General features: G+C 46.6%; 1 protein-coding gene across 5 annotated transcripts in view; it reads left to right on the top strand.

Moving 5' to 3' along the window:
* The window catches only part of LOC147711306 (microsomal triglyceride transfer protein-like), a 370,310-nt gene that overhangs the window by 224,231 nt on the left and 120,648 nt on the right, over positions 1 to 25,431 (top strand). For all 5 annotated transcript variants that reach the window (XM_086922044.1, XM_086922041.1, XM_086922045.1 and 2 more), the window contains 2 exons: positions 6,701 to 6,858; positions 13,798 to 13,966. In XM_086922044.1, coding sequence (XP_086778170.1) covers positions 6,701 to 6,858; positions 13,798 to 13,966 — 327 coding nt within the window. The remainder of the gene's footprint in view (positions 1 to 6,700; positions 6,859 to 13,797; positions 13,967 to 25,431) is intronic.

Genomic DNA, 25,431 nt, shown 5'->3' with positions numbered 1-25,431 from the left:
TCTGACAGCCTTCTGCATTATGAGCGATTTACACCCCTTTACCCCTGCCAAGGGTGTCAATGGTTTTTCTGACGTTTTTGAATCCTTAATTGTTGCTCCTTCTGTTAGAATGGATGGTGGATTAAGCGTATCTTTGCAAGCTGGGCAGATGTTGACCATTGTGTCAGGTTGGAGGCAAATGACGATACCTTCTGGACTGCTGAACTTCCTAGATCAGTTTGGGTTTCCGTCTGTGAAGCTACATCTTGGTTTCTACATTCAGGGACTAAGGCACAGAGTATCGAGTTCATTAGTGATCAGACCCACCTAGTGTCTTCTCTAGAAGTGATAGTATTGAAGACAGGACTCTGTTGAGTGCATTCATGGCTTCTGGGATTATGAAACTTTGTGAAGCCTCCAAATTGGGTAAGGTGCTACCGGGTTATTGATTAACTGAGATACTCTAGAAGTTTAAATTCTAAAAATGGGGGCCTCTCAAGGAATCTCTGCTGCTTACCCTAGTATGGGTATCAGACTCAGCCAGAGTCTCCCATGTATTGTCAAGTATAATTATAGGGATATCGGAATTCCTGGCCCTCTCTGTGCATGCCCTTTCAATGTGCTGTGGCGCTTACTGGTACATCAGGTAGGGTATAGTTGAGAAACATTAAGGAGCTGGTGGTCTAGTGCTCACTGCCTGGGCAATTGTCTTCCCGTTGGTCATACATTGCTGCAGGGATTTAGATTGCCCCATTCTGGAATAGATATTTAGGTGATTTGAGGGAAAAGGCATTTCTGATTTTACTCAACTTCATTGAACACTCCATATGCTCAGTCAGTCTTGAGACCGCTGAGCTTTGCAGGTTACCTGTTTTACCATGGGATCTTGCTACAGTTTGTTCTTGTGCATGGGCTTTTTGATCAACTATACCAACCGCAGACTCACACTTGGCTACTTTAGGGGTTTTGTTGCTGGTTATGTCTAAACTGGAGTGGGCAGGCCCGCTTTTGAGAAGGGCCATTCCAAACCAGGTTGAAGTGCTAGGCCGGATGCCATCCAGGGCCTTGGGGATCAGCTCAGCTCTAGTAGCTGGCATAGGTGTAAATTCCTTTTTGATCTTCTGGTAAATGTTTGTTATAAACTATAGGGCAGGTCTTCTCACATTTCGGGCATTCAAGTAGGTGGTAGAGTGGGCCTCGGAATCGCCTGTTTGAGACGTCTACTCGCTAATGCCATTGTGCTGTATCAAAGAGTTCTTGGTACTAGTGGAGGTTATCCTCCCTTCCAAGCAGTTAGCTGGCCTTTGCTGCTTATTTCTTTCTTCATGCAATTCCCTGTCCTCCAGCCACTGACACTGACACTGAGTAGAACACATGTACTCCAATTCCTCACATTGGTCACTCATGGTAAGTGGAGAATGGGGCTTAGGCAGATATCGCACTAGCCACTTGTAGGAGGCTTGCAGGAGGCCTCTGGAGGTAGGCAGATGTTGGTAGATAGATAGGTTGATAAGTATTTGCCTTGGACTGTTTGCAGATGTAAACCCAGGCTGGAGGCGCACACAGCAGAGAACAAGCGGCACCACAGCTTCTGCACACCACCGGCTCTACCCACACAACAGAGCACCAACAGCTCTTTCTGTACCCCAGAGAAGCAATGCTGATCAAATGTTTATATGACTACTAGTACACTTAAACCAAATGCTCTCCTCCTTCCTCTTCTCACCCCCAAGTGTTGAATGGTTGGTGTGGAGTTATTCCCAGCCACACACACTGTGGTCACATCGGCAGGTACAGGGAGAGATCGTTCATGGCAGAGGGCAACCACGACAAAAGGTCAAGTATTGTCCTGGTAATGACCACAATGAATGCGGCGCTGTGATGCTGCGGACCCAAGAGGCACCTGCGCAACTCTTGTGAGGCTCCAATACTGGCTGCAGTCGACAGGCACAGGTGGGTAGGAACCCCTGCAATAGGAGAAGAATTCCCCAGTGGCAGTTGCGACAGCCACAGCAGCTGCGACCACACAACCGCAAGAACCTACACAGTTTAGCTGATGGCTTTTCGGCAGCTTCTGAAAAGTGGGGTGGGGCTGGAAGGAGCATCTTGCAGCATCTCATCTCAGCTCTCACAGCGTCTCTGAAACCGCTTTCAGCTCTCGCAGCATTTCTCAGTCATTTTACTACACTAGTACTTTGATTGCATTCTCATATATTACATTTAAAGTGCTATTTGATAGACATTGATCCATATCTGAACACTTTAGCCTTGGTTATTAGGGCTGGTAAATTCTAATCCATAGAGCTCGAAATTCTGAGTAATGCTGTAAGTGCTTATTGGCAGTAGTTTCCTTTCATTATATTTGGTGTAGAATTTACAATAGCAGTCATCTGATTTAATGTAATGCTCGTGAGATTGGATAAACACTCTGGAGTAGTGAATGTAAATTTAAGGCCCCAATTCTGACGAGAGCGCAATTAAATTCTTTATCTTGGGCATACATTGTGCACACTGTAAATATTGGCTGTGCAGATCTCGGTATTATCCAAGAACGCAAGCTCGTCCATACTCAATTAGACTGTCCTCTGGTGGACTCTCTGGGGCAGGAAGCCAATGCTGCTGCTATCCATGACCAACCTTTACAGTTAGTCTTGACCTCGTTGATCCCTGGGTTCGGGAGATTAATTGTCCTGCTATTCTTACTTGCAGTGATATGCAGATTCTCAGGAGCTACTCAATCAATAATCAATATGTCACTCTTCGATACCCCCGCAGATGGTCTATAGATTGGGAGGTGCTCAAGTCCAGGGGGTGCTATAAGGGGCAAGTGCTTTCCTGATAATGATCCTCCTTCTTGGCCAAAGCCTGGGTAGGGAAAGACGTTGACCCCCATAATATGAAAGTTATCTATATGACTAAGCACCAGTCTGATTATACAGGGCAGTGCAAATTCAACCTTGGAGGATTGGGCATTGTTCTTTCTTTAGCCTGGCCCAAATTGCTGGTTAACCAGTCTCCCAATCTTCATATCATCCGAAGAGACCACTCTTGGGAATTGCATAGAAAAGGTCTAAAAATCGTGTCCTGTTTAGGGGCTTCGCAGAGCTAATATCTGGGAAGAAATCAATAAACTTCAGGCAGCAATCAGCTTTCAGGTCAACCAATGTAGTGTTTTCTGACACAGAACTCTTATTTGAAATTTCATCAGTGTTCCTAGATCTGAGTGATACCCTCACCGAATGAGGCACTTCAGCTACTCCTTTGGCAGGTAAACTTTTCCTCTTAGATTCTGTTTGCTTTTAGCTTGTAGTAGATGCTTTTTCTTTCTCTTTGAGTTGACTGGTCCACGGCCATCATCATACTTCAAGAATTACTTGTTTTAGGGCGTATGGTATTATTTGTATCACTTATATAGTTTGAGCCTCTGATAGAGTGGTTAGGAGTTTTTGTGAATATAAAGGAAGGGTAACATTGGTCCTTTTCTATTTTTTTCTATTTGCCTATCTTCCCAGTATTCACAGGTACTCTGGAGGCACTTGTAGTTTTAGCATTGTTAGTTTGCAGTGTGGAGCTCCCTTAGTTACACAGTGCAGTACCAGGAAACCCTGGCACAGATTCCTTTAGCATTGTCTGACAGCCTTCTGCATTATGAGTGATTTCCACCCCTTTACCCCTGCCAAGGGTGTCAATGGTTTTTCCGACGTTTTATGAATCCTTAATTGTTGCTCCTTCTGTTAGAATGGATGGTGGATTAAGCCTATCTTTGCAAGCTGGGCAGATGTTGACCATTGTGTCAGGTTGGAGGCAAATGACGATACCTTCTGGACTGCTGAACTTCCTAGCTCAGTTTGGGTTTCCGTCTGTGAGGCTACATCTTGGTTTCTACCTTCAGGGACTAAGGCACAGAGTATCGAGTTCTGTAGTGATCAGACCCACCTAGTGTCTTCTCTAGAATTGATAGTATTGAAGACAGGACTCTGTTGAGTGCATTCATGGCTTCTGGGATTACGAAACTTTGTGAGGCCTCCAAATTGGGTAAGGTGCTACCGGGTTATTGATTAACTGAGATACTCTAGAAGTTTAAATTCTAAAAATGGGGGCCTCCCAAGGAATCTATGCTGCTTACCCTAGTATGGGTATCAGACTCAGCCAGAGTCTCCCATGTATTGTCAAGTATAATTATAGGGATATCGGAATTTCTGGCCCTCTCTGTGCATGCCCTTTCATTGTGCTGTGGCGCTTACTGGTACATCAGGTAGGGTATAGTTGAGAAACATTAAGGAGCTGGTGGTCTAGTGCTCACTGCCTGGGCAATTGTCTTCCCGTTGGTCATACATTGCTGCAGGGATTTAGATTGCCCCATTCTGGAATAGATATTTAGGTGATTTGAGGGAAAAGGCATTTCTGATTTTACACAACTTCATTGAACACTCCATATGCTCAGTCAGTCTTGAGACCGCTGAGCTTTGCAGGTTACCTGTTTTACCATGGGATCTTGCTAGAGTTTGTTCTTGTGCATGGGCTTTTTGATCAGCTATACCGACCGCAGACTCAAAATTGGCTACTTTAGGGGTTTTGTTGCTGGTTATGTCTAAACTGGAGTGGGCAGACCCGCTTTTGAGAAGGGCCATTCCAAACCCGGTTGAAGTGCTAGGCCGGATGCCATCCAGGGCCATGGGGATCAGCTCAGCTCTAGTAGCTGGCATAGGTGTAAATTCCTTTATGATCTTCTGGTAAATGTTTGTTATAAACTATAGGGCAGGTCTTCTCATATTTCGGGCATTCAAGTAGGTGGTAGAGTGGGTCTTTGTGGATCCTACAGATGCAGGGCGAGACAGATCCAGGCATGTTTACTGGCGTGATTGTATTTTCCATCCGGATGCAGCCCTTTCCTTTTGGGTAATTTGCAAGTAGTCTATTATAAACTCTTATCGAGTGCCTTGGAATCGCCTGTTTGAGGCGTCTACTCGCTAATGCCATTGTGCCATATCAAAGAGTTCTTGGCACTAGTGGAGGTTATCCTCCCTTCTCAGCAGTTAGCTGGCCTTGGCTGCTTATTTCTTTCTTCATGCAATCCTCTGTCCTCCAGCCATTGACACTGAGTAGAACACACGTACTCCAATTCCTCACATTGGTCACTCATGGTAAGTGGAGAATGGGGCTTAGGAAGATATCGCACTAGCCACTTGTAGGAGGCTTGCAGGAGGCCTCTGATGGTAGGCAGAGGTTGGTAGATAGATAGGTTGATAAGTAATGGCCTAGGACTGTTTGCAGATGTAAACCCAGGCTGGAGGCGCACACAGCAGAGAGCAAGCCGCACCACAGCTTCTGCACACCACCGGCTCTACCCACACAACAGAGCACCAACAGCTCTTTCTACACCCCAGAGAAGCAATGCTGATCAAATGTTTATGTAACTACTAGTACACTTAAACCAAATGCTCTCCTCCTCCCTCTACTCACCCCCAAGTGTTGAATGGTTGGTGTGGAGTTATTCCCAGCCACACACACTGTGGTCACATTGGCAGGTACAGGGAGATATCATTCTGGCAGAGGGCAACCACGACAAAAGGTCAAGTATTGTCCTGGTAATGACCACAATGAATGCGGCGCCGTGACGCTGCGGACCCAAGAGACACCTGCGCAACTCTTGTGAGGCTCCAATACTGGCTGCAGGCGACAGGCACAGGTGGGCAGGAACCCCTGCAATAGGAGAAGAATTCCCCAGTGGCAGTTGCGGCAGCCACAGAAGCTGCGACCACAGAACCGCAAGCACCTACACAGTTTAGCTGATGGCTTTTCGGCAGCTTCTGAAAAGTGGGGTGGGGCTGGAAGGAGCATCTCGCAGCATCTCATCTCAGCTCTCACAGCGTCTCTGAAACTGCTTTCAGCTCTCGCAGCATCTCTAAGTCATTTTACTACACTAGTACTTTGATTGCAGTCTCATATATTACATTTAAAGTGCTATTTGATAGACATTGATCCATATCTGAACACTTTAGCCTTGGTTATTAGGGCTGGTAAATTCTAATCCATAGAGCTCGAAATTCTGAGTAATGCTGTAAGTGCTTATTGGCAGCAGTTTCCCTTGATTATATTTGGAGTAGAATTTACAATAGCAGTCATCTGATTTAATGTAATGCTCGTGAGATTGGAGAAACACTCTGGAGTAGTGAATGTAAATTTAAGGCCCCAATTCTGACGAGAGCGCAATTAAATTCTTTATCTTGGGCATACATTGTGCACACAGTAAATATTGGCTGTGCAGATCTCGGTATTATCCAAGAACGCAAGTTGCACCGCATTCCACACGTGAGAATGGGAGATAATATGTAAATAGTCGATGTTATTTCCCATTCTGGGGTTAGCTTGTCAAAAATGCAATGAGCAAACACTAAATGGAATTGTAATTGGTGCCTACATTGTGACAACGAGTCTGGTTCAAATAGGAGTTTGCACCAGATTCACTATTTCCATACCAAAGAGATTCAGATCCTAAGCACCATCTGTTCCAGTTTTAAAATATATTTCCTAAATGATTTTACTTGACTGTGATAGCTGCTGTTAGAAATGTATGTTCCATGTCAACATGGGATAGCAGTTGACTGTTTTTTTACCATGTAGTAATTCGTTGATTACTTTACACTGAGCTCTGTGTAACAGTGAATTGGGATATCACATTTGTGGGTGTTTAATATTCTGTTCATTGTGCTGTTTTTAGTTGATTACCTATCTGAAGGAGTCCAGGAAGCGACCAATGAGAATCAACCTCTCCAAGCCATTGTCAACAAGGCGCTTTCATACGTTTGTGCAAATGTTGCGTCACGCCAAAAAAAGAGATATCCTTCAGCTCCTACAGAAATCTTCAGGGGACATAGCGTAAGTAAAGTCATTGTTTTTCTATATTCCGTTGTGCACATTTGATGAAACTGGTGGTTGCACTGAAAGAAAAGTAACTTATTTTTGTGACAGAAACCATTCTTACATTGAAAGGATTGGTTGCCTGTTAAGCTTATTATTTGGTGCAGTGGTCAACTCACTCCACTGGAATGGTTATTCGCAAGTGGTGCATCTGAAAGGGAAGCACTGATCGTGATGCTAGTCAAAAGATTCCACTCTGGTAAGATTTCCCCTGGTCTCCAGAGAGGTGTAGGTAGCACCATCTGCAGTGAGATCTGCAGATCTGTAAAAACTGACAGGTTTCCCCAACGCTCTTGTGGCCCTGGTCCACAAGGATGAACCAGAACTGAGAATAACCAAGACCTGCCGTAGTCGCTGTACATGGTCTGGAAAACCAATGACAACCCAAGTTATATTGTTTCAAGTCTCTACTTCAGACAATGAAAGAAGCAAGATTATTAGAGTCAAAGTAAGCAAGGCTTTTAGAATCAAAGTAAACAATGCTATTAGATTCAAAGTAAGCATGGAGAGTATTAGAAATGTGAACAAATAATATGTTTGTAGGATGTTATGTAGGGTGAGAAAGAGCCTACATGTAATTATCTGCTAATCTGCCAGAAATGCAAAACACCAAACTGCCAAATAACACTTCGTAGGTCAACGATTTTGAGCTCACCATTTCATGGAGTCAGTGCCCAGAGTTCCTGAATGGGTTCCGACCCATCTAACCCCACTAGAGTCTTGGATTTTTGGACCACCCGTTTTTCCATCTCTGCTGCGTGCGTGTCTCACTTACTTAGTCTCACTCACTGTAATCTCTGCTAAAATGGCTTTGAGTGTTTACCACCAGAAGCCCATCTCAAGGTTCGCTGCTGTCTTTTTTACAGTCACTAACAGGATATTATATACCCTCACTTGGCAAACCAGAAAATAATACCACCCAAACTTGTCTCACTCAGATCAGAATTGTTCTAAACTTTGTGTCTACTCAATAATAACAAATGCTGCAAATTTCATCCAGCTGATCCTTTGTGTATCTGAAAATCAGTAATATTTGGCTACGCGATACCCTTCAGACATGTCAAATAATCTAATCTCTGAATATGCATTCATACTACACCTTTTCAGGATATGGGGCCCATAAAAAGAATTACCTCCTCATTAGTCTTCCTCGCCACATGACTAACGAAGTGAGCTTCAGCTCCACACCAGAAACCTCCAAAGCAAAAGTTAGCCTCCCATCCTCTCCCAATATGGCCGACCCATACACCCCATGACCCCTATAAGAGGCGGGTCGGTCCAACTCCAAATCCTGTTTTTTATGTTCTGCACAAGTCTCTCCAGATGCGTCAGATAAGTGGTGCCTACGTGGGTTCCGGGTGGCGGTCCTGCCCTAGCCGAGGTTTTCCTGGGGTATGGGTGCTTTTTAGGGATTTACTCGCATGTTTTTTAGACAGCTGGGGTTCTGCGACTGTGCCTTTCGGCATCACGTCGCTATTTTGGTTTCCCTTTTTAGCCCTGTGCCCGGTTTCGCCGCCCGCTTGCCTTTAATGGCAGGCGGCGGCTTTCCATGCCATGGCTTTCCATGGTGGGCGGTTTTCGCCGCCCACCTGCCTTTCATGCCGTTGTAGCGGGCGGCGGCTTTCCATGTCAGCGTTTTGTGTTCGCCACCCGCCTGCCCCTCGTGGTGCTGCGGCGGGCAACAGCTCGGTCTTTTTTTACCTTTCAGTGTGGAGTACGGTGCGGGTTTTCGTATGGGCTCACCGCCCGCCTTCCCTGTGGGCTGGGATGGGCGGCGGCCATTGTGCTGTGTCATCTTGTACCCGCTGGCCCACCTGCCATTGAATCGCTGGGGCAGGCGGTGGCGGGGTATGTCCTACCTTGGAGTTCCTCCGTCTCTGTGACCGCGTTCAGACTCCCATCTCCCGCCGGCTCCTTTGACTCTGCGGCGGGGCTGCGCGTCTCTTGCTTCCTCGCAGCCTTCGCTGTTTGGGGTTCTCTCTGTGTAGTCCTGTCTCTCACAGGAGTGTAACTTGTCCTCCCGGGGGCGGGGTTTGGGTGGTGCTTGACCAGCACAGGTGTTGCCGGTCAGTTTTTAACGGCTTGCCTGCCTTTTGCTGCCTGCATTTAGGGGCCAGGGTTTTCATTTCTCGTTGTGGTCTCCAGTGGGCTGCTGCCTTTTGTGGTAGTGCCTACACCTTTGCTGTCCGGCTCATGGAGCAGGTGGATGCCCCTGTGGGGGAGGGCTCGGCCTCCCAGGGTGCTGCTGAGTCTGTCTCCCTTCAGTCCATTCAAGAAAGGATTCAGGCGGCGGTGGCTGCTGCCTTTGCGCAGCGCGGTGGTGGTCAGGGTCCCTCTTCTCCGAAGCATCCTCGCTTGGACCCCACTCGGATTTCTGACACTGAGGGGGAATAGGAGGATCTCCGGGGGCACTATATTTAGGGTCAGAAGATTACGAGTTGTGGTTCTACGCATTTAACAGAATTTTGCTTTTCCGGCTCCGGCTGCCGCGGAACTCTCGGAGGACTTCTTCTTACAGTACCAGCGTAAGGAACTGGAGTCTCTTCCTCTTCATTACTCCGTTAAGAAGGTGTTGGAGGGGAAGTGAATGGAGGTTGATAAACAGGCCTTTCCGAGGTACCTGGCGAAGCGCAATTCCATCCAGGGCTTTACCAAGGATTTCCCTTTCTCTGTGAAGGTGGACTTTCTGATGGCGCGGCTTTCCTCGCAGGGTTCCATTATTTCCGAAGATGCTTCTCCCTCGGACCCTGTTGAAAGGTGGGTGGAGGCCGCGGCCAAGCGGGATTACTCGGTGGCCAATTTTTCCATCCGTGCCTCTGCCTACCTGTCTTACACTGTACAGGCCTTGTTAAAGGATTTCCAGTCCTTGGCAGAGCTGTTGGACCAAGGGGCAGATGTGGTCCCTACCTTGGCGTTGATGGAGCAACAAACTCGGCTCCTGTCTGAAATCTCCTTCGACACTTTGGGTGCTTCGGCCGCAGCTGACGGCGCTGCTATTCAAGCCCGGAGGCAGATCTGGTTGCGCAACTGGAAGGCAGAGGCTGCCCAGAAGGCCTTACTGATGAAGATCCACTTTTCTGGATTAAAGCTCTTTGAATCTTCTCTTGAGGACATGGTCAAGAAATCGGCTGAGGACCGGAAGATGCTGGCTCCCGTCAGGTCTTCCAAAGCCCGCTTTCCGGGTCACAAGAGGGCATTTTCCACCTCATCCACGCCCAGGGGTGGAGCGCCCTTTCAATGCAGGGTTCGAGGCCGGGGTGTCCCCTTCTTCTCCAAATCCCAGTCTCAGCCTGCCACCTCCACCTCTGCCCCCAAGTCCTGACTATCTCCGGACCCCGCCGGGTGGGCTCCCAGTGAGCGGCCGGCTTCGCCACTTCCTTCCGACGTGGGAGTCATCTGTCTCGGACCTTTGGGCTCTTCGGATCATGCGAGGAGGTCTCTTCATCTCCTTCAGTTCCCCTCCTCTGGACAACTTCCATGCTACCCCGCTGCCTTCCTCACCGGTCAAGTGGGAGGCCTTGCTCGCCGGCATCCAGGACCTGCTCGTGAAGGGGGCCATCCGGCCAGTTCCTCCATCTCAGAGGGGTCTTGGCGTATATTCCATTCTGTTCCTGGTAAGAAAAGTGTCAGGGGATTTTCGGTCTGTCTTACACTTGATGCGGGTGATTTCTTTCATTCCTCACACTATTTCAAGATGCTTTCTCAGCAGGAGATTCTGCTGCTGCTGGTCCAGGGGGAGGTGGTGGCTTCTCTAGACCTGTTGGATGCCTACCTTCATGTGCCGGTCCACCTGTCTTCTCAGCCCTTTCTCCGAATCTGCGTGGGGGGCTGCCACTACCAGTTCCAGGTACTTCCTTTCGGTTTGTCGTCTGCTCCGAGGGTGTTCACCAAGATTCTGGTGCCCTTGAGTGGCATTCTTCACCGGGAGGGGATCAGGGTGTTTCCATACCTGGATGACTGGTTAATTTCTGCTACTTCTTTTTCAAAGGGAAGGCTGCACGTCCGGAGGGTCCGCGAGGTCCTTTCTGTCCACGGTTTCCTGATCAACCTGCGGAAGTCCCACTTAGATCCCACCCAGGACTTGGACTTCATTGGGGGCCGTTCGGACATGCTCCTGGGGAAGGTGTTCTTACCTCTAGAACGCCGCAACGTCTTGTGGCGGGATTTAAGAGCTCTTCTGGGGAGGGACTCTGCCCCTGTGATTCTGTTGTTGAGTGTTCAGGGGTTAATGTCTGCCACCATCAATGTTCTCCCCTGGGCTCGCCCAAGACACTACAGAAGACACTACATTCACCGATGCCTGTGCCCAATTGGTCATGGTGCCTCATCATGCTGCTGCATGTGACCGCACATGGTCGGAGACAAGAGGCCGCACAGACTGTAATCATGGAGAGGCTGCTGCATAGCTCACTGTGGTATTGGTAGTTTTAAAACTTTACAGTATGCCTGACAGACACTGAACGTGTTGCTCTACTCAATGCTCTGCAGGCTCAGGGTGGTGCCGCAGCATACTAGGACACATTCAGCTGACCCTTGATTTATTTATTTATTTAAAGCATTGACTAGAATATAAATATAATTTTGCACCCTGACTGAGGGCCTCCAGTCCATACACAACTTCTCAGTGATGCTCTGCTGTGTAGGAGATCGTGCTCACATTGACACTAGCAGCAGGAGTGTTTTTAAGTCCTGCTGTGCCCCTGTTGCTACACTGGCCCTGGCCCCCAGGCAGAGAGTCCTGTGGTTTGGGCAGGCCTGTGATGCAAAGCATTCTTCACCTTCTCTGCCTCCATGTGTGTTCCGGTAATGGTGGGACACTTGTGTCCGTCCAGGCGAGCACTGTGCTGTACTATCTTGTAAAGGCACAGCAGACCAGGGCCTGTGGGAATGCTCAGGCAAGCTAAAATTAGATAGATGGGTTCAGCAAGGTTGTGTTCTTGCCCCACTCATTTTTCAATTGTATTCCAATCAATTGAAGAGCCATCTCAAAAATTTCAACCAGGATATACCTACAAATCTGTAATCAACATATTCTGGTTCTGATTTATGCAGATGTTGCCATACTTTTATCAAGGACAGCGACTGGCATTCAGAGATGTTTGGATGGCTATATTAGGTTTATGGAGGATCTAGATTTGCAAACCAATTTCTTTAAGTTGCATACTATGACATTGATCCCTAGGACATTCAGATCTAGAGATTGCATTGTTCATAACCACAAAACCGGCCTTGTATAGATAGGCCTTTAGCTATCTTAGTCTCAGTTTTAATAACTTCACCAATTGGGTGAACTGTTTCAAATAAGGAAACTACAGCTATTACAAACTCAAGCTGCGTTTTTTTTTTTGGCAAAAAAAATTGGATACCAAGCTGATGAAGTGTACGATAGAAAGTTATAATAGTTAATGAATTTTTAAAGCTACTTATGGGCCAGTTTCTGGCTTTTCACAATGTAAGCTGTCTGCAGGTAGCTTAAATAACTTTTATACTAGGCAATTGTAGCTTGGACAGACTACCTCAACTTCTGTTTGTCTTAGTGAATTGTGGATGCTTGGAAGATCAACTATGTTTAGCTTCTTCACTATTCTGGATTACAATTGGGTGTAATCCAGCAACAGTCTTAAAAAGGAAAGTTATCATGAGCTTTCTGAAGTTTTACGGATTTCCTAAATTTCCCTTGATTTAAACATGCAGGAAAACTTTGTTCTGATTAGGAAGACTGGAAATGTTCTCGTATTCATGGACTCTTCCGCCCAAAGATGAGTCCTGTGTGAAAAAGGAATTTACATTATGCTTTACACTGAATAGAAAAGGTGATGAACTATTAAATTGTTAGACTAGACCAGGTTTGGAGCCCAATTTTTGTATTTTTACTCCTATCATCAATCTAGATACACTTTTCTTGTCTTTTCCTACAGGCTGGATAAACGGGGATTCTTCTAATAATTGTCCCTGTGATTATGTATCTATCCAAATACAAGGACATTGTGAACACTTTGTAACTTTTACAGATATATCCATGTGAAGTATTTAGTCCCTTTACTGCGGTCATGTGGTTTTAATTTCAAGATGTTTATTGTTGTTCTGTTGTACTGCTATATTTTCACCCAAATAGGCTTATTTCGGAACTGAAATGTTAAATTCATTCTGAATATATTATGTGTTGTTTTGTTATATGTACTTCAAATGTGAAGATTGTATGTATTATGTTTGATGATAATACATGAATGACACAGTAACTAACTGAACATCATTGATTGCCATTCAGCTGCAAATTCAAATTAAAGATTCTTGCTGTGCTCAAGGTATGAAAGCATATTTTTTGACAACCAAAAATAAATATTCCATAGTGCTCATCTACAAATCATTAGTTTGTTACATATGATTATCTTCCTTGGTGAACCCAAGTAAAAGAGATTAATATAGAGGGCAGGGCCATGAGTGAGTTAATTTCTTTCAAGATCCCCAACACTGGATTTAAAGGCTAAACATGCTGCAGTAATGCAACATAACCTTTGAACAACACCTTGTTGATCTTTCAACAACTGGACACCTACCATCACTGCCTTATTGTGTCTTGAAAGATTGTTTATTTTCTTCACTGTTAAACCTACTCATTCGCCTAACATGTCTGTATTTCCACCAAAAGCACACCTATGGAACAATTATTTACTTTTTTTAAATGTACTATTCTCTGAAGTCCACTAGGAACTTTGTTGCTCCTTTTGGTTACATACCCAGATTCCCATTGGCGGATAGCCCAATTTCCATTATTCTACATTTCAGCCATGACATGTTACAAAAAGCAAAACCCAATGCATTCATAGCCACTGATTTCATATTTAACTTGGCTTTTGCTGAAAGGGGTATTGAGTTGATGTGTGTATTGTTTTACAGGCCCTTTCTGATTGATGCTGCAGTAGCTGCACAGTCCACTGCCTCCTTGTCAGCCCTTTCTGAGTTCCTAGATTTCAACAACAAAAAACAGGTATCCCTGCAAGAAAAGTTTCTCTATGCTGCAGCTTTTGCTCCCCACCCTTCAATAGAACTTCTAAGCACTGTAATGGTAAGTTATGAATATCCAGTGTAAATGTGGGGTCACGCTTTTCATTGATACAGTGGTGTTTTGGTATTTTTTATGTCATGAACGAGCTTGTCAATTAGTACCTCTTTTAAACCAACTGGTTTTATGTTAAAATATTATAAACAAAGATAAATATGAGCTTGTAATCTTTCCAGTCTTTGCAGCAATGTGGTCAGTGGCACACATAACTGAGACAAATATTTGGGTGCATTGCAAGGTATGCAGAACCCCATATTTTAAACACATAAAAATAATTATTCCCAGGACAATTTTCAAGATTATGCATGCAACACAATCTCCGGATCCTCTGAACACACTGCACTTTCATACATGGGTAGAAACGCCGCTGCTTGAGTAATCCGATTAGGATATTCTGATAATTTGCCATTTTACATTTCTATGGCCTTATAGACTTTATTGACAAAATCTTTGTCAGTGGTTCAGTAACATGATGATGTTTTTTTATTTGTACAGAGAAACAAAGAGGTCTCTCATAGAGTATATATTAGAGACATAAATAACAGAGGAATAAAGATGGATTCGCTCAAGCTAAAGATGATGTCCATTTTCTGTCATGGTTATAGGGTTATGGTTGGGCTGGCAAAGATCAGTGTGAAGTGGTTCATGTCTTTTTTAGAGGGTACGTCTACTATGGTATTTGTGATCCATCCCCTTAGAAAAGTCCGTTTTGGAGGTCCACAGGGCTCAAAGGGTGTTATCAGGTTAATACATGCTGAACTGGTTGCATTGAAGCTCGATGATATGGCCAAACATGCTGTAAAATGAATGGAACTGGTGGGTGTCGAATCAAAGAGGTTTCTTGACTCTCTAGAATTAGGTCAGATAGTTATGTGCTCGGCTGGGATTCAAGCACAGCACTATAAGACTGTTTTTGCACTTTATTACACCCCAGCGAGAATTGCACAGTGGGGTGGGCTGGTAGGAACTAGCTGTCCGCGGTGCGACGCACCTGCGGCTAATCTCATACACATGTTTGCATCTTTCTCACGCCGTGAAAACCTGCTAGACTCTATTATGAACTTTTTTTGACTTGTCAGTAGGGCTGAAAATTACACTAACCCCTGCTCTTATTCTTCTCGGAGTTAGCAATGGTAATGTGCAAGATCCGGCTTATCAATTCCTTTTTCTGGCTATGGCTGTAGTACGAATAAGTATTGCTCCTGCCTGGCTTGACCTGGTGCCTCCAATATTTCAACAGTGGTTGTCGCAATTACTCTCAATGTTTACTTTGGAAAGAGCTATATATGAGAGAAAGGTTAAAAAGGCGAGACTTCTGGGTCGACGTAGCTGGGCTCTTTTACTGAGATGAAAGGAGTCATAGAAAGTAAATTAACCTCGGATTACATGCTGAGAGGACAGGAGGGAGAAGCTTAGGTGAGACCGAGTGCGGTATCCTAGGAGCAAATTCTGCCTGGATACTAAACCCCTCCGAGTCCATGGGGCACAGTTAGGCCTCATTTCATGAACCACCTGATTATTTAGGTTGCGTAGGTACCGGATGCATGCCTTATTATTTTGCAGCATTTATGAATATTTTTCCATTTATTAGCTTATTTGGGCTTTTGTTAGGAGTGGCGAACACAGGGCTGGTCCCTGTGTAGTCCTGAGGAAATGCTTTGGGGACGCACGAAACATGTTGGCAGGCAGAAGTTGATAGGTACACCTAAACCCATTGTCATTTAGGCACCCTACCACCTCTACCCCGTTTTTAATTCTACCACCTAGGAGCAATAATAAAGTCTTTGAAACTCACTAGGCAGGTATTTTTAAACATTCACATATACCCCACTCCATCACATCACAACTCTTGCACCACACATAGTCTTTTTGTTAGTGCTCCTACGTAATTCCGCAAGTCGCAGCACTCCCCAGCCCGTAGAGGACTGGGATGGCCCCTATGACGAAGCATGTCACCATGGGGCAACCCTGGTGAGTGAGGGGACACCAGGAAAAAGAGCAATTCTCCTTTTTAGTTACTATATACACTATTCCGACTCCAGTGAATGTTGTGAATAGGAATATAGTTATCGGCTAGGTTCCTGATCTCAGGCAACAGAGACCATTTGTGATTAATTGATTTTTGGAGGGGGAGCCTTAGCCCCTTTTCCCCTCTACCTCCCTTTATATTTTGTTTACTTGTACAGAGGTGCCAGACATAAGAGTCATGCCAAACAGACCCTGTGGTACCATCCCAAAATATTCAGACCTTTTCTTGCGACATAAACCTTTTCCTGAATATATCTATCCTTGAATAGGAGTAGTCTCAAAAACCCTCTCAATTCAATCTTCCTTCCTTCATAGGAAACAGGACTCCTATCTGATCGTTGGAGCAGTTTGTTCGCCCATTTACTCTCAAACAATTCTTCAGTGACCATCGTTATACGTGCTCCAGAATCCACCAAAAGTTGAACACACTTTCCATCAACAATAAGATCCACCACAGGATCAACACACTCTTCCGAGTCATCTTCGACTACCACAATGACATCGGTCAAGAAACTCACAACTTCACTCACTGAGTCACTCTTGTCCTCCTCAGAAAAGACAACATTGATTTTCCCTCGGCCACCACACATTTTAGAAAAGTGCCCTTTCTTACCACACTTCCTCCATGAGGCATTCTTTGCTGGACGAATAAGAGGATTTGGATAATGAGAAGGAAACCCACACTTAGAACACACATTCTTATTTGTAGAAAATGTCTTTTCGTATTTGACAGGGTTACTAGTATTCTTGGGTTCAACCAAAGATTTTCCCCTTGTCGCCTGGCGCCTTAATCTTTGCGCTCATTGACGACACCAACCACATTTTTCTCTGGTTTAAGCTCTTTTGAAGCTGTTTGCGAAAGTTCAATGCTTTTTCGGTCGAGCCTAGCAAGACTTTATGTAAGGGCTTCAAAAATCTGACCACACGCTTGTGCGTGTGCTTTTGTTTTTGTCACAGGCTATTGGCCTTTGCGTGCGTCTTTCTAACAAAGACCACGCAATTGGGCAACGGTGGGTGCATGTCCCGCCTTTGCTCCGCCCACGGCCTAATGCTTGCGGTTACCCACATGGGCGCCATCTGTTATGAATTATCGTGCCCAGACGTGTGCGCGATAATTCAAAACAGATGGCTCGCTTTGGCACGTGAGCGCGTACACCACTCGCATGCTTATTTACGAAGCCCATGAGAAACGGACTCTGGTTGTAAATTGTATCATTGCCTGTTTCCAATGCGCACAATGGCATGCAGGGTGGCAGCACTTGAGGTGTCGCTGCGAGTGAAGCCACGCACGGGACTACTTCCTATCCATCAAGGGATTGGCCGGGAGAAGAGCGGGATAAAGCCTGGAAATCATTCGCTGGAGTAGTTCTCATGTATTGCCCTTCTAATACTTAATGACATGGTGGGCGCAGATGTCACACTTTAATTCAGCGGGCATCATTCAGCCAACTGCATCAAGTTCGCACCAAGGACTTGCTCCAAATTCTGCTGCAGGCGTCGGTTTGTGCTTCTACATATTTTAATCCGTTCCCTGCGAGGCTTTATTCTGCCCTCTCCCCTCTGCCTATGTGTACAGTATGCCTGAGAAGCTGCGCTTCAGTGACAGCCCCACCTCTTCATATCCAAGAAAGTCTTTGAATCTGGTGATTACATTTGTCGCCGGCATTCTTAATTGTATTGCTGATGAAATCCCAAAGCAGAGAACAAATCTAGGGCAAACTCGGCACAAGAGAATGTTGATAAAAGGCACTGTGAGTGGAAGAAGGGTTGGCGGCGAGATCATGTTTATAAGTACTGTAGGCAAAGTTGCGTGCCCTTGTGTTTCTGTGTGTGTATTACAGTGGGTTTTTATGTACAAGTGCCTGAGACAGCTGCGCTGTCTGGACTGGGAACTAAAAGTAGCACTGGCTAAAATGTTCCACACATCTCCTTAGGCTTCTACCTTCCGTTCAGTGGCGTACCCTCACACTTCGGACCCAGTCAGGAAAATGTGAGAAGCTTTTTGTAATCGTGGAGGGAATAAAACTAAGGAAAATCTTGTAGAAGCAAGAGGGCTCATTGATGTCGGTATGAGTTGACAAGCATTTTGAAGGAAGGGGCATTCATAAATTTTCGTTTAAAATATAATTTCCTCACTACATAATAACAAGCATTGGCATAGCCAATAGGTCTCGCTTTTGGGACCTCATAAGTATTTAGTTATGCAGCACAATATCCTTTTTGCAACAACACGAACTGTTGCAAGGCTAAACACTTATGAGGTCTCAAAGGAGAGACCTATTGGCTATGCCAATGCTTGATACAATGGTGATAGTTTCTTGCAGAGACGGGTTTTTCAGAGTAAAAAAAAATTCCAAATCTTTTTTTTTTCCTACAGTAAACAACAATTTGATCTCTGATCAACTGTGAAGTAAAATGTTCAAATTCACATTCAGAGCCTAAGATACGCAAGACCGCAGCATATGACACAATACCCTCATCAGTGTCTTGCTCTATTGTGAAAAACGTATGCCTAGCTACCATCAAACTCCATTCAACATCAAACTGTTCCACCAATATTTTTACATCTTCATCAAATTCATTTTATTCACCTTCTCCTTACACCAGATCAAGAGGAGGTAAATGCTCTAGAACAGCTTGACCCTCAAAACCTAAATTGTGCTCTAAAATAAATCTTTTACGTTCAGCACTAAACCTTGTCCCCCCAAGGCACCTAAATGTTTAATAAAATCCCTATACTACACCTTCCACCTAACAGGTGGGTCACCTGGAAGCTGTAAAGAGGCAGGAGGAGGCTGAACATGTTGCATTTTAATTTAGAAATGTGGAGTAACAACAAGGAATTTCTTGATCGAGATACATGTACCTGGTGAGAAAAAGATCAATTAACATGCATCCATGAAATAGGAAACTCAATCAGTGAATTACACAAACAAAGACAGACTTTGCCGCCTTAAACAGTTTTAGCACTGCTCCCTTGAAAAAACACATGCAGGTTAAGTGATACAAAAACGTAGACTGAGAATACAAAAGTCAAACTCTAGTGAAAACACTCACAGTGAAATTCAGTTTCCACTTGATGACTTGGTGAACATAGAACTTGACTTGCAGTACATTTTCCCAAAACTGTCAAAATGGCACACTGGAAACTTGAGAAAAACAAAAATCATCAAACCAGGTACTTTCCTTGCCAAATGGTGAAAACTTGGGCTTGTGACAGAAATAAGATGAAACTTCTTGAGTACGTTGTTTGAAGATCGTGATCTTCCCAACACGTAATTAAATCCACAAATGCTAGTCAAGCACAATAATGCACTAATAATGCAGTGACGTAACGTTGGAAATCAAGAAGACCTGAACGCACTAGAACTCTTTGTACACGAAAGCATCAGGCAGCATCAGACAACATGGACGTATTTAGGGAAATCACATCAGAGAAACAATGCTGCGTGCTCTTAACCAGGGAAACCGTGTGTGCTCGCATGCGTCAACAGGAAAGACGTACCAGAGGAATGTAGTTCAATGAAATGCTGGAGCGGAGGCAATCTCAATGCTCCATGTAATCGCCAATTCTGCTTGAACACTCAAATACGTCATCAATTTCTGATCTGCATCACTGCTGAACGGAGCTCCTTATGCAAGGACATCCAACACTGCCGCAGGAGACTCTTAGGCACACAACTTAGTTCCCAATGCAAGTATGAGCTGAATAGCCGCAGATGAATCACAGGCACTCATTACCACCGGACACACAAAGGAACAGAGCAATCAGAGTAAACTCACAGGGGGAGAGAGTTAGAAAAATAAACTCACTGTTAGGACCAAGACTGGATATTTCAAGTTAACAATTAAATGCAAGCACCGCCCTCCGCAATGCTAAAAATGCATGTTTTGCGTTTCAAAGCACAGCATGACAGGCACCGCGCGGTGCCTGCCATGTTGAATTTGAATTTGAATTTAAAATATTTGTATAGCGCAGCGTACACCAAACGGTTTCTTGGCGCTTAGGAGGCATGGAAGGCAGGAGCAGAGAGATAAGAAGAGTAAGGATTTACTGTGGGAAAGCTTGACTGAACAAAAAGGTTTTCAAGCCTCTGCGGAAGAGGGAGTAGTGTTTGGCCGATCGTAGATGGTCGGGGAGGGAGTTCCAAAAAGTGGGTGCCAGAAATGAGAAATTGGACCCTCCCCACTTTTTCCTCTTAAAGCGGGGTACCTTTAGAAGGGATTGGGAAGATGATCGGAGCTCTCTGGTGGGGACATATTCCTTTATCAAGGAGGAGATAAAGGCAGGGGCTGATCCCTGGCGTGCCTGGAAAACCATGCAACCGTTTTTAAAGAGAGAACGTTGCCGAACAGGCAACCAGTGTAGCGCCTTCAGTAGTGGCGTTGAATGATGGGAGCGGGGAAGGCCGTACACTAACCGAGCCGCCTGATTTTGCACAAGCTGGAGTTTTCGTAAGCTATAGGCCGGAATGCCGTTGTACAGGGCATTGGCATAGTCCAGCCGGGAGATCACAAGGGCAGACATAATCAACTTTAGTGCCAAGGAGGAAAAGAAGCGGGAGACAGTGCGAATGGTGCGGAGAGTGAGAAAGCAAGAAGAGACAACGGAGCTGATTTGTGAGTGAAGGGTGAGGTGAATATTCATTTTAATACCTAGGGTCTTGACTGTAGGAGAGGGAGTGGGAGGGGAACCTAAGGAAGAGGGCCAAAAAGAAGAATTCCAGGGACTGGAAGAGCCACCAGTGGGGACCAGCTCGGTTTTATCCGGGTTCAACTTCAGATGGTTGTGGCTCATCCAGTCCCTGATGAAAATCATAATGGTTTGAAAATTAGAGATAGAGTGGGAAGAAGAGGAAAGATTGAAGACGGGCTGGAGGTCATCTGCATAATTGTATACAGTGACCTCCAGCTGCTGGAGTGTGAAAATAAGAGGGTAGATATAAAGGTTGAACAAAAGAGGAGAGAGAGAGGAACCCTGGGGGACACCACAAGTGATCTTGAGTGGAGTTGCCGTGGAATCCCCCAGCCGGACCGCCTGGGTGCGATCCCGCAGGACGGACGAAAGCCAGACCAGGGCTGAGCCCCCGATTCCCGCCGCTCTGATATGTGAAAGCAAGATGGAGTGGTCCACCGTATCAAAAGTGGCAGGGAGAGAGAGGAGCACCAGGGCCTGATGTTTGTTTTGGTCCAAGCCCTCCCTGAGGTTGTCCAGGACCGACACCACGATTTACTCGGTAGAGTGCCTAGGCCGAAAGCCCGCTTGACAGGACGCCAAACCCCCGGTTGCTTGCACATGGGCGCTAAGTACCGAGGTAACATGGCGTTCAAGCACCTTGCCCAGGTAGGGCAGCAAGGAGATGGGCCGGTAGTTGATTGGGGTGGATGGATCGGCGCCAGGTTTCTTTAAAATAGGCACAATAGTGGCCGATTTGAGAGCTGGGATCACAACCCCTTGTGCAAGGGAACTGTTGAGGAAGGTGATCGGGGGCTGAGTGCAAGCGGAATAGATCCGTTGGAGAATGCGGGCCAGACAGATGTCGGCCGGGGAACCTGACTTTACTTTAAGGAGTGTTTCCAAAAATACTCGTGAGAGGGGGGATCGAGAGTAGACCAGGTTGGACAGTGGGAGGGAGGGGATCAACATAAGTAGAGGAGGGGGGAGGGATGTTGATCTTGATATTAGAGATTTTGTCCAGAAAATAATGATTCAGTGAGTCACACAGGGACTGGGTAGGAGGAGGTTTAGGAATGATCCTCTCTGAAAAGGCAAAATCATGAACGATGGTGAAGATTTCTCTCGATTGGTTCTCTGCCGCTAGAATTTCAGATGAGAAATGGGCAGTTTTGGCTCCTAAGATGGCTTTTTTGTACTCCTGCAATAGTGAGGTAGTGAGTTTTCTGTAGGGGACAATATTCCCTTCTCCACAATCTCTCAGCTCGCCGGAGGGACAACTTTTTTTCCTTTAGGTCTTCATTGAACCACCGGTTCGCCTCCTTAGGTCTTTTGGTTGATATCCGGCGTAAGGGGGCTATTGAGTTGCAGCCTCCTGCAAGCCAGGTATCAATCACAGTAGCTTGTGATGAGGAGGGTAGGCCCGCCAGGTTAGGTGAGGAGTTTAAAAGGGAAGATGATAGTGAGGTAAGATCAACACGATTCCAGTTCCGTGCCCAGGTGTTTTTTGCCAACGGAACCTTAGTAGCGGGGTTGAGGTGAAGGGAGAAAGAAATAAGGGCATGATCAGACCATGGGCATGGGGACACTGATATAGAAGAAATGGAATAGTTAAGGGACCAAACTTGGTCTAGCACGTGTCCATGTACATGTGTCGGAACTTGAATGTGGGGGATAAAATTCAGTGATTGAAGTAGTTCTGTGAATTGCTTGGAGGCTAGGCATTCAAAGGGATCATTGGGCCAGTAGTTAAAATCGCCTAGTACTAGGACTGATGCATGATTGACCGCCAGCGTGGCCAGTAGATCCTGAAAGGCTGGCATAAACAGAGGAGTGGGCTGGGGTGGTCGGTATGTTAACAAGCAAATGAGCGGGGGAGAGAAAGTGGAAGAGCGAACCACAAGGTGCTCGGTGGAGTCGATAGGGGTGGAGGGGAGGAGTTGGAAGTTATACTCCGACCTGGCAATGAGCGCCACGCCACCCCCTTTCTTGCCTGCCGGGCGGTCGGCACGGAAGGCCGCGTAAGCAGGGGGAAGGGCAGCTAAGAGGGATGGCAAGGAGGACTCACAGAACCAGGTCTCGGTTAGAAACAGTATGTCCGGCTTGTGGGAATCAAGTAGGACAAACAGGTCTTGGTGGTGTTTCACCGCCGACCTGGTGTTGAGCAAAATAATAGACAGAGGGGGAGGGGGGAGAGGAGGGAGAAAACGGGGCGCAGTGATGGTGGGGTGAGACCAAGGGTGGAGATGGTACTAATGGTGGAAATCGGGAGCGACCAATTACCTTGCAGAGTTTTAAGGCCCTCAGAGGAATAGGAGATGAAAGGGGCATAAAGACGAGCCCCTAGCCCCGAGGTCGAGGAAGACTACGACGCGGAAGACAAGGATTTCGATGAAGTCGTCGAGGAGGTAGGGGACGACGACGGGGCCCTTGCCACCGTAGAGGATAGCTCGGACGAGGAGCTTACTCAAACTGACTCCGGGGCCAGCCACCATTCTAAGGCCCAGGCCGAGGGATCGCCTTCGGGCCTTACCCAAAGCCTTGATTCCCGTCCCACGGCTCCGCCTTCCGGCCCGGCAACGGACATTGATACGGCACCACTCACGGTACAAAAACCGAATGTGAAACCATCGGTCTCGACGCCAGACGTATCGAAACCGAAAGCGCTAGTCGCGCTGGTCGGGTCGAAGACTTCGGAGGCCTCGGCGCCGAAGAAATCCAAGATGGCCGTCGAGCTCAAGGGCCACGCCAAAATGGCCGACCCGAAGACTACGGTATCGAAGCCGAATGTTAAAACGACCGACGCGGCTGCATTGGCGCCGAAGATGGTCGACGCACTTAAGAGTCGCATCGATACCAAGAAGGCCGACGACCATAAGAAGGCCACTCTCAACACGAAGAAGCAGCAGGACGACCCCAAGTCTCTCACTGCCCCGCTTCCACTCAACAAGGCCAAGGGGGCAACTGCGTCGGCTCCGAAGACTGCGTCATTGGTCGCCATCCCAAAACCAGCTTCAGAAGACTCTCTCGAGCCGGTGCTTCCCTCCGCCTCGTTCACTAAAAAGGTCACTGAGTCCCTTCAACGTATTAGGGAGGGGGCCGCAGCAGTCGAGCCGAAGGACCCTGTGCCGCCCAAGCCGCTCCAAAAGCCGGCAAAGACGCCAACGCCGATTCTGTTCACGTTGCCGCGAAGACGGCGCCGAAGGCTTTCACAGCAAAACCTGGGACAGGAGTGCCCGTGAAGATATCTTCGACGCCGAAGGCATCGTTAGTGGTTCCAAGCCCACGGCACCAACCGCTGGCAGAAGAGAAGCGTCGAGAAGTGATCACCGACGCCGACACAGGCAAGCTCTCTCTCCTTAAAAGAAAGATACCCCCTGAACCACAATTGGAGCATTTCCAAATTCCACTTAAGAAAAAGATGGACTCTGCTGGTGCCTCTGCCTCTATGGAGCCTGTATCACCACAAGCACATGAACTTTCACCCACTCATTCTAATGTGGAGGAGGGTGATGGCAACAACGAGGATGAGTATTCCTATCCAGTCTACTCAGACCCAGAAGATGTAACTGAGCCATGGTCTGCTGGTGGCGATCCTGGGGACCCACATTCAGGGCAGGAGCCTCAGCTTTTTTCAGCCAAGACTTCCCCAACAGAAGACTCTGCAGCTTTCAATGCTCTAATTGAAAGGGCGGCAGCCAATCATGACGTTGATCTCCATGCTGACCCAGTAGACGTCGACTTTCTCTTTGACACCTTTTCAGTCGCTGAGAAAACTGTAAAGACTTTGCCAATGCTAAAAGGGGTGTTGAAACATGCGGCAGATGTCTTCAAGGAGCCCACCCGAGCAAGAGTCATCAACCCACGTATCGACAAAAAGTACAAGGCAGCGCCCACTGATCCTACTTACATCAAAGGACAGTTGCCTCTGGATTCCCTGGTTGTCTCCAATGCACGCAAAAGAGCCAACTCTCAAACTACGGGTGATGCTCCTCCCCCAGACAAGGAATCAAAAGTATTTGAGGCTTCGGGGAAAAGGGTGACTGCGCGGGCAGCCAACGTATGGCGCATATCTAACACACAGGCGCTACTGGCGCGTTATGACAGGGCACACTATGACACTCTAGAGACCCTTTTACAGCACTTACCCGATCAATATAAGGAAGCAGCAGAAATGTTGATACAGGAGGGGAAGGGGCTTCAATTAAGTGCGCTCTGGATGTGGCTGACACCACCTCAAGGGCAATTAACACTAGCGTTCTACTTCGTAGACATGCATGGCTCAGGATATCCGGTTTCAAACCAGACATTCAAACTACCATCTTGAACCAAACAGTCAACCCAGACCACCTGTTTGGCCCAAAGGTTGATACCACCCTCGAGAAGATGTCTATGGGTGCCTTGCAGTTCCAGCAGTTTCGGGGTGGCTCTTTTCGTCGCTCCAATAATAGAGGCACCTCAAGGGGTCAACTGTCACAGTCAACACAATTCTACAAGAGCAACACCCAACCTTCCTATACCAACAAGGGTCGGGGTGGATACCGTGGCAACAACGTCAAAGGCAGAGGACGTGGAAATAACAGCTCCAGGTCCTCCACCGCTAACAAACAGTAACACCTTGTCACTGCCCCCCGACCACGCAACACCGGTCGGGGGGAGACTCCAGCAGTTCCTGCCCGTGTGGAAGTCCATCACCACGGACAGGTGGGTCAGATCTCTTATCCAATACGGTTATTGTCTGGAGCTCACATCCACTCCACCCAAC

Source organism: Lissotriton vulgaris, chromosome 5, assembly GCF_964263255.1.
Source record: "Lissotriton vulgaris chromosome 5, aLisVul1.2, whole genome shotgun sequence".
NCBI lineage: Eukaryota > Metazoa > Chordata > Amphibia > Caudata > Salamandridae > Lissotriton > Lissotriton vulgaris.
The sequence above is the reverse complement of the archived record's forward strand: the minus strand, read 5'-3'. Positions and strand labels throughout refer to the sequence as shown.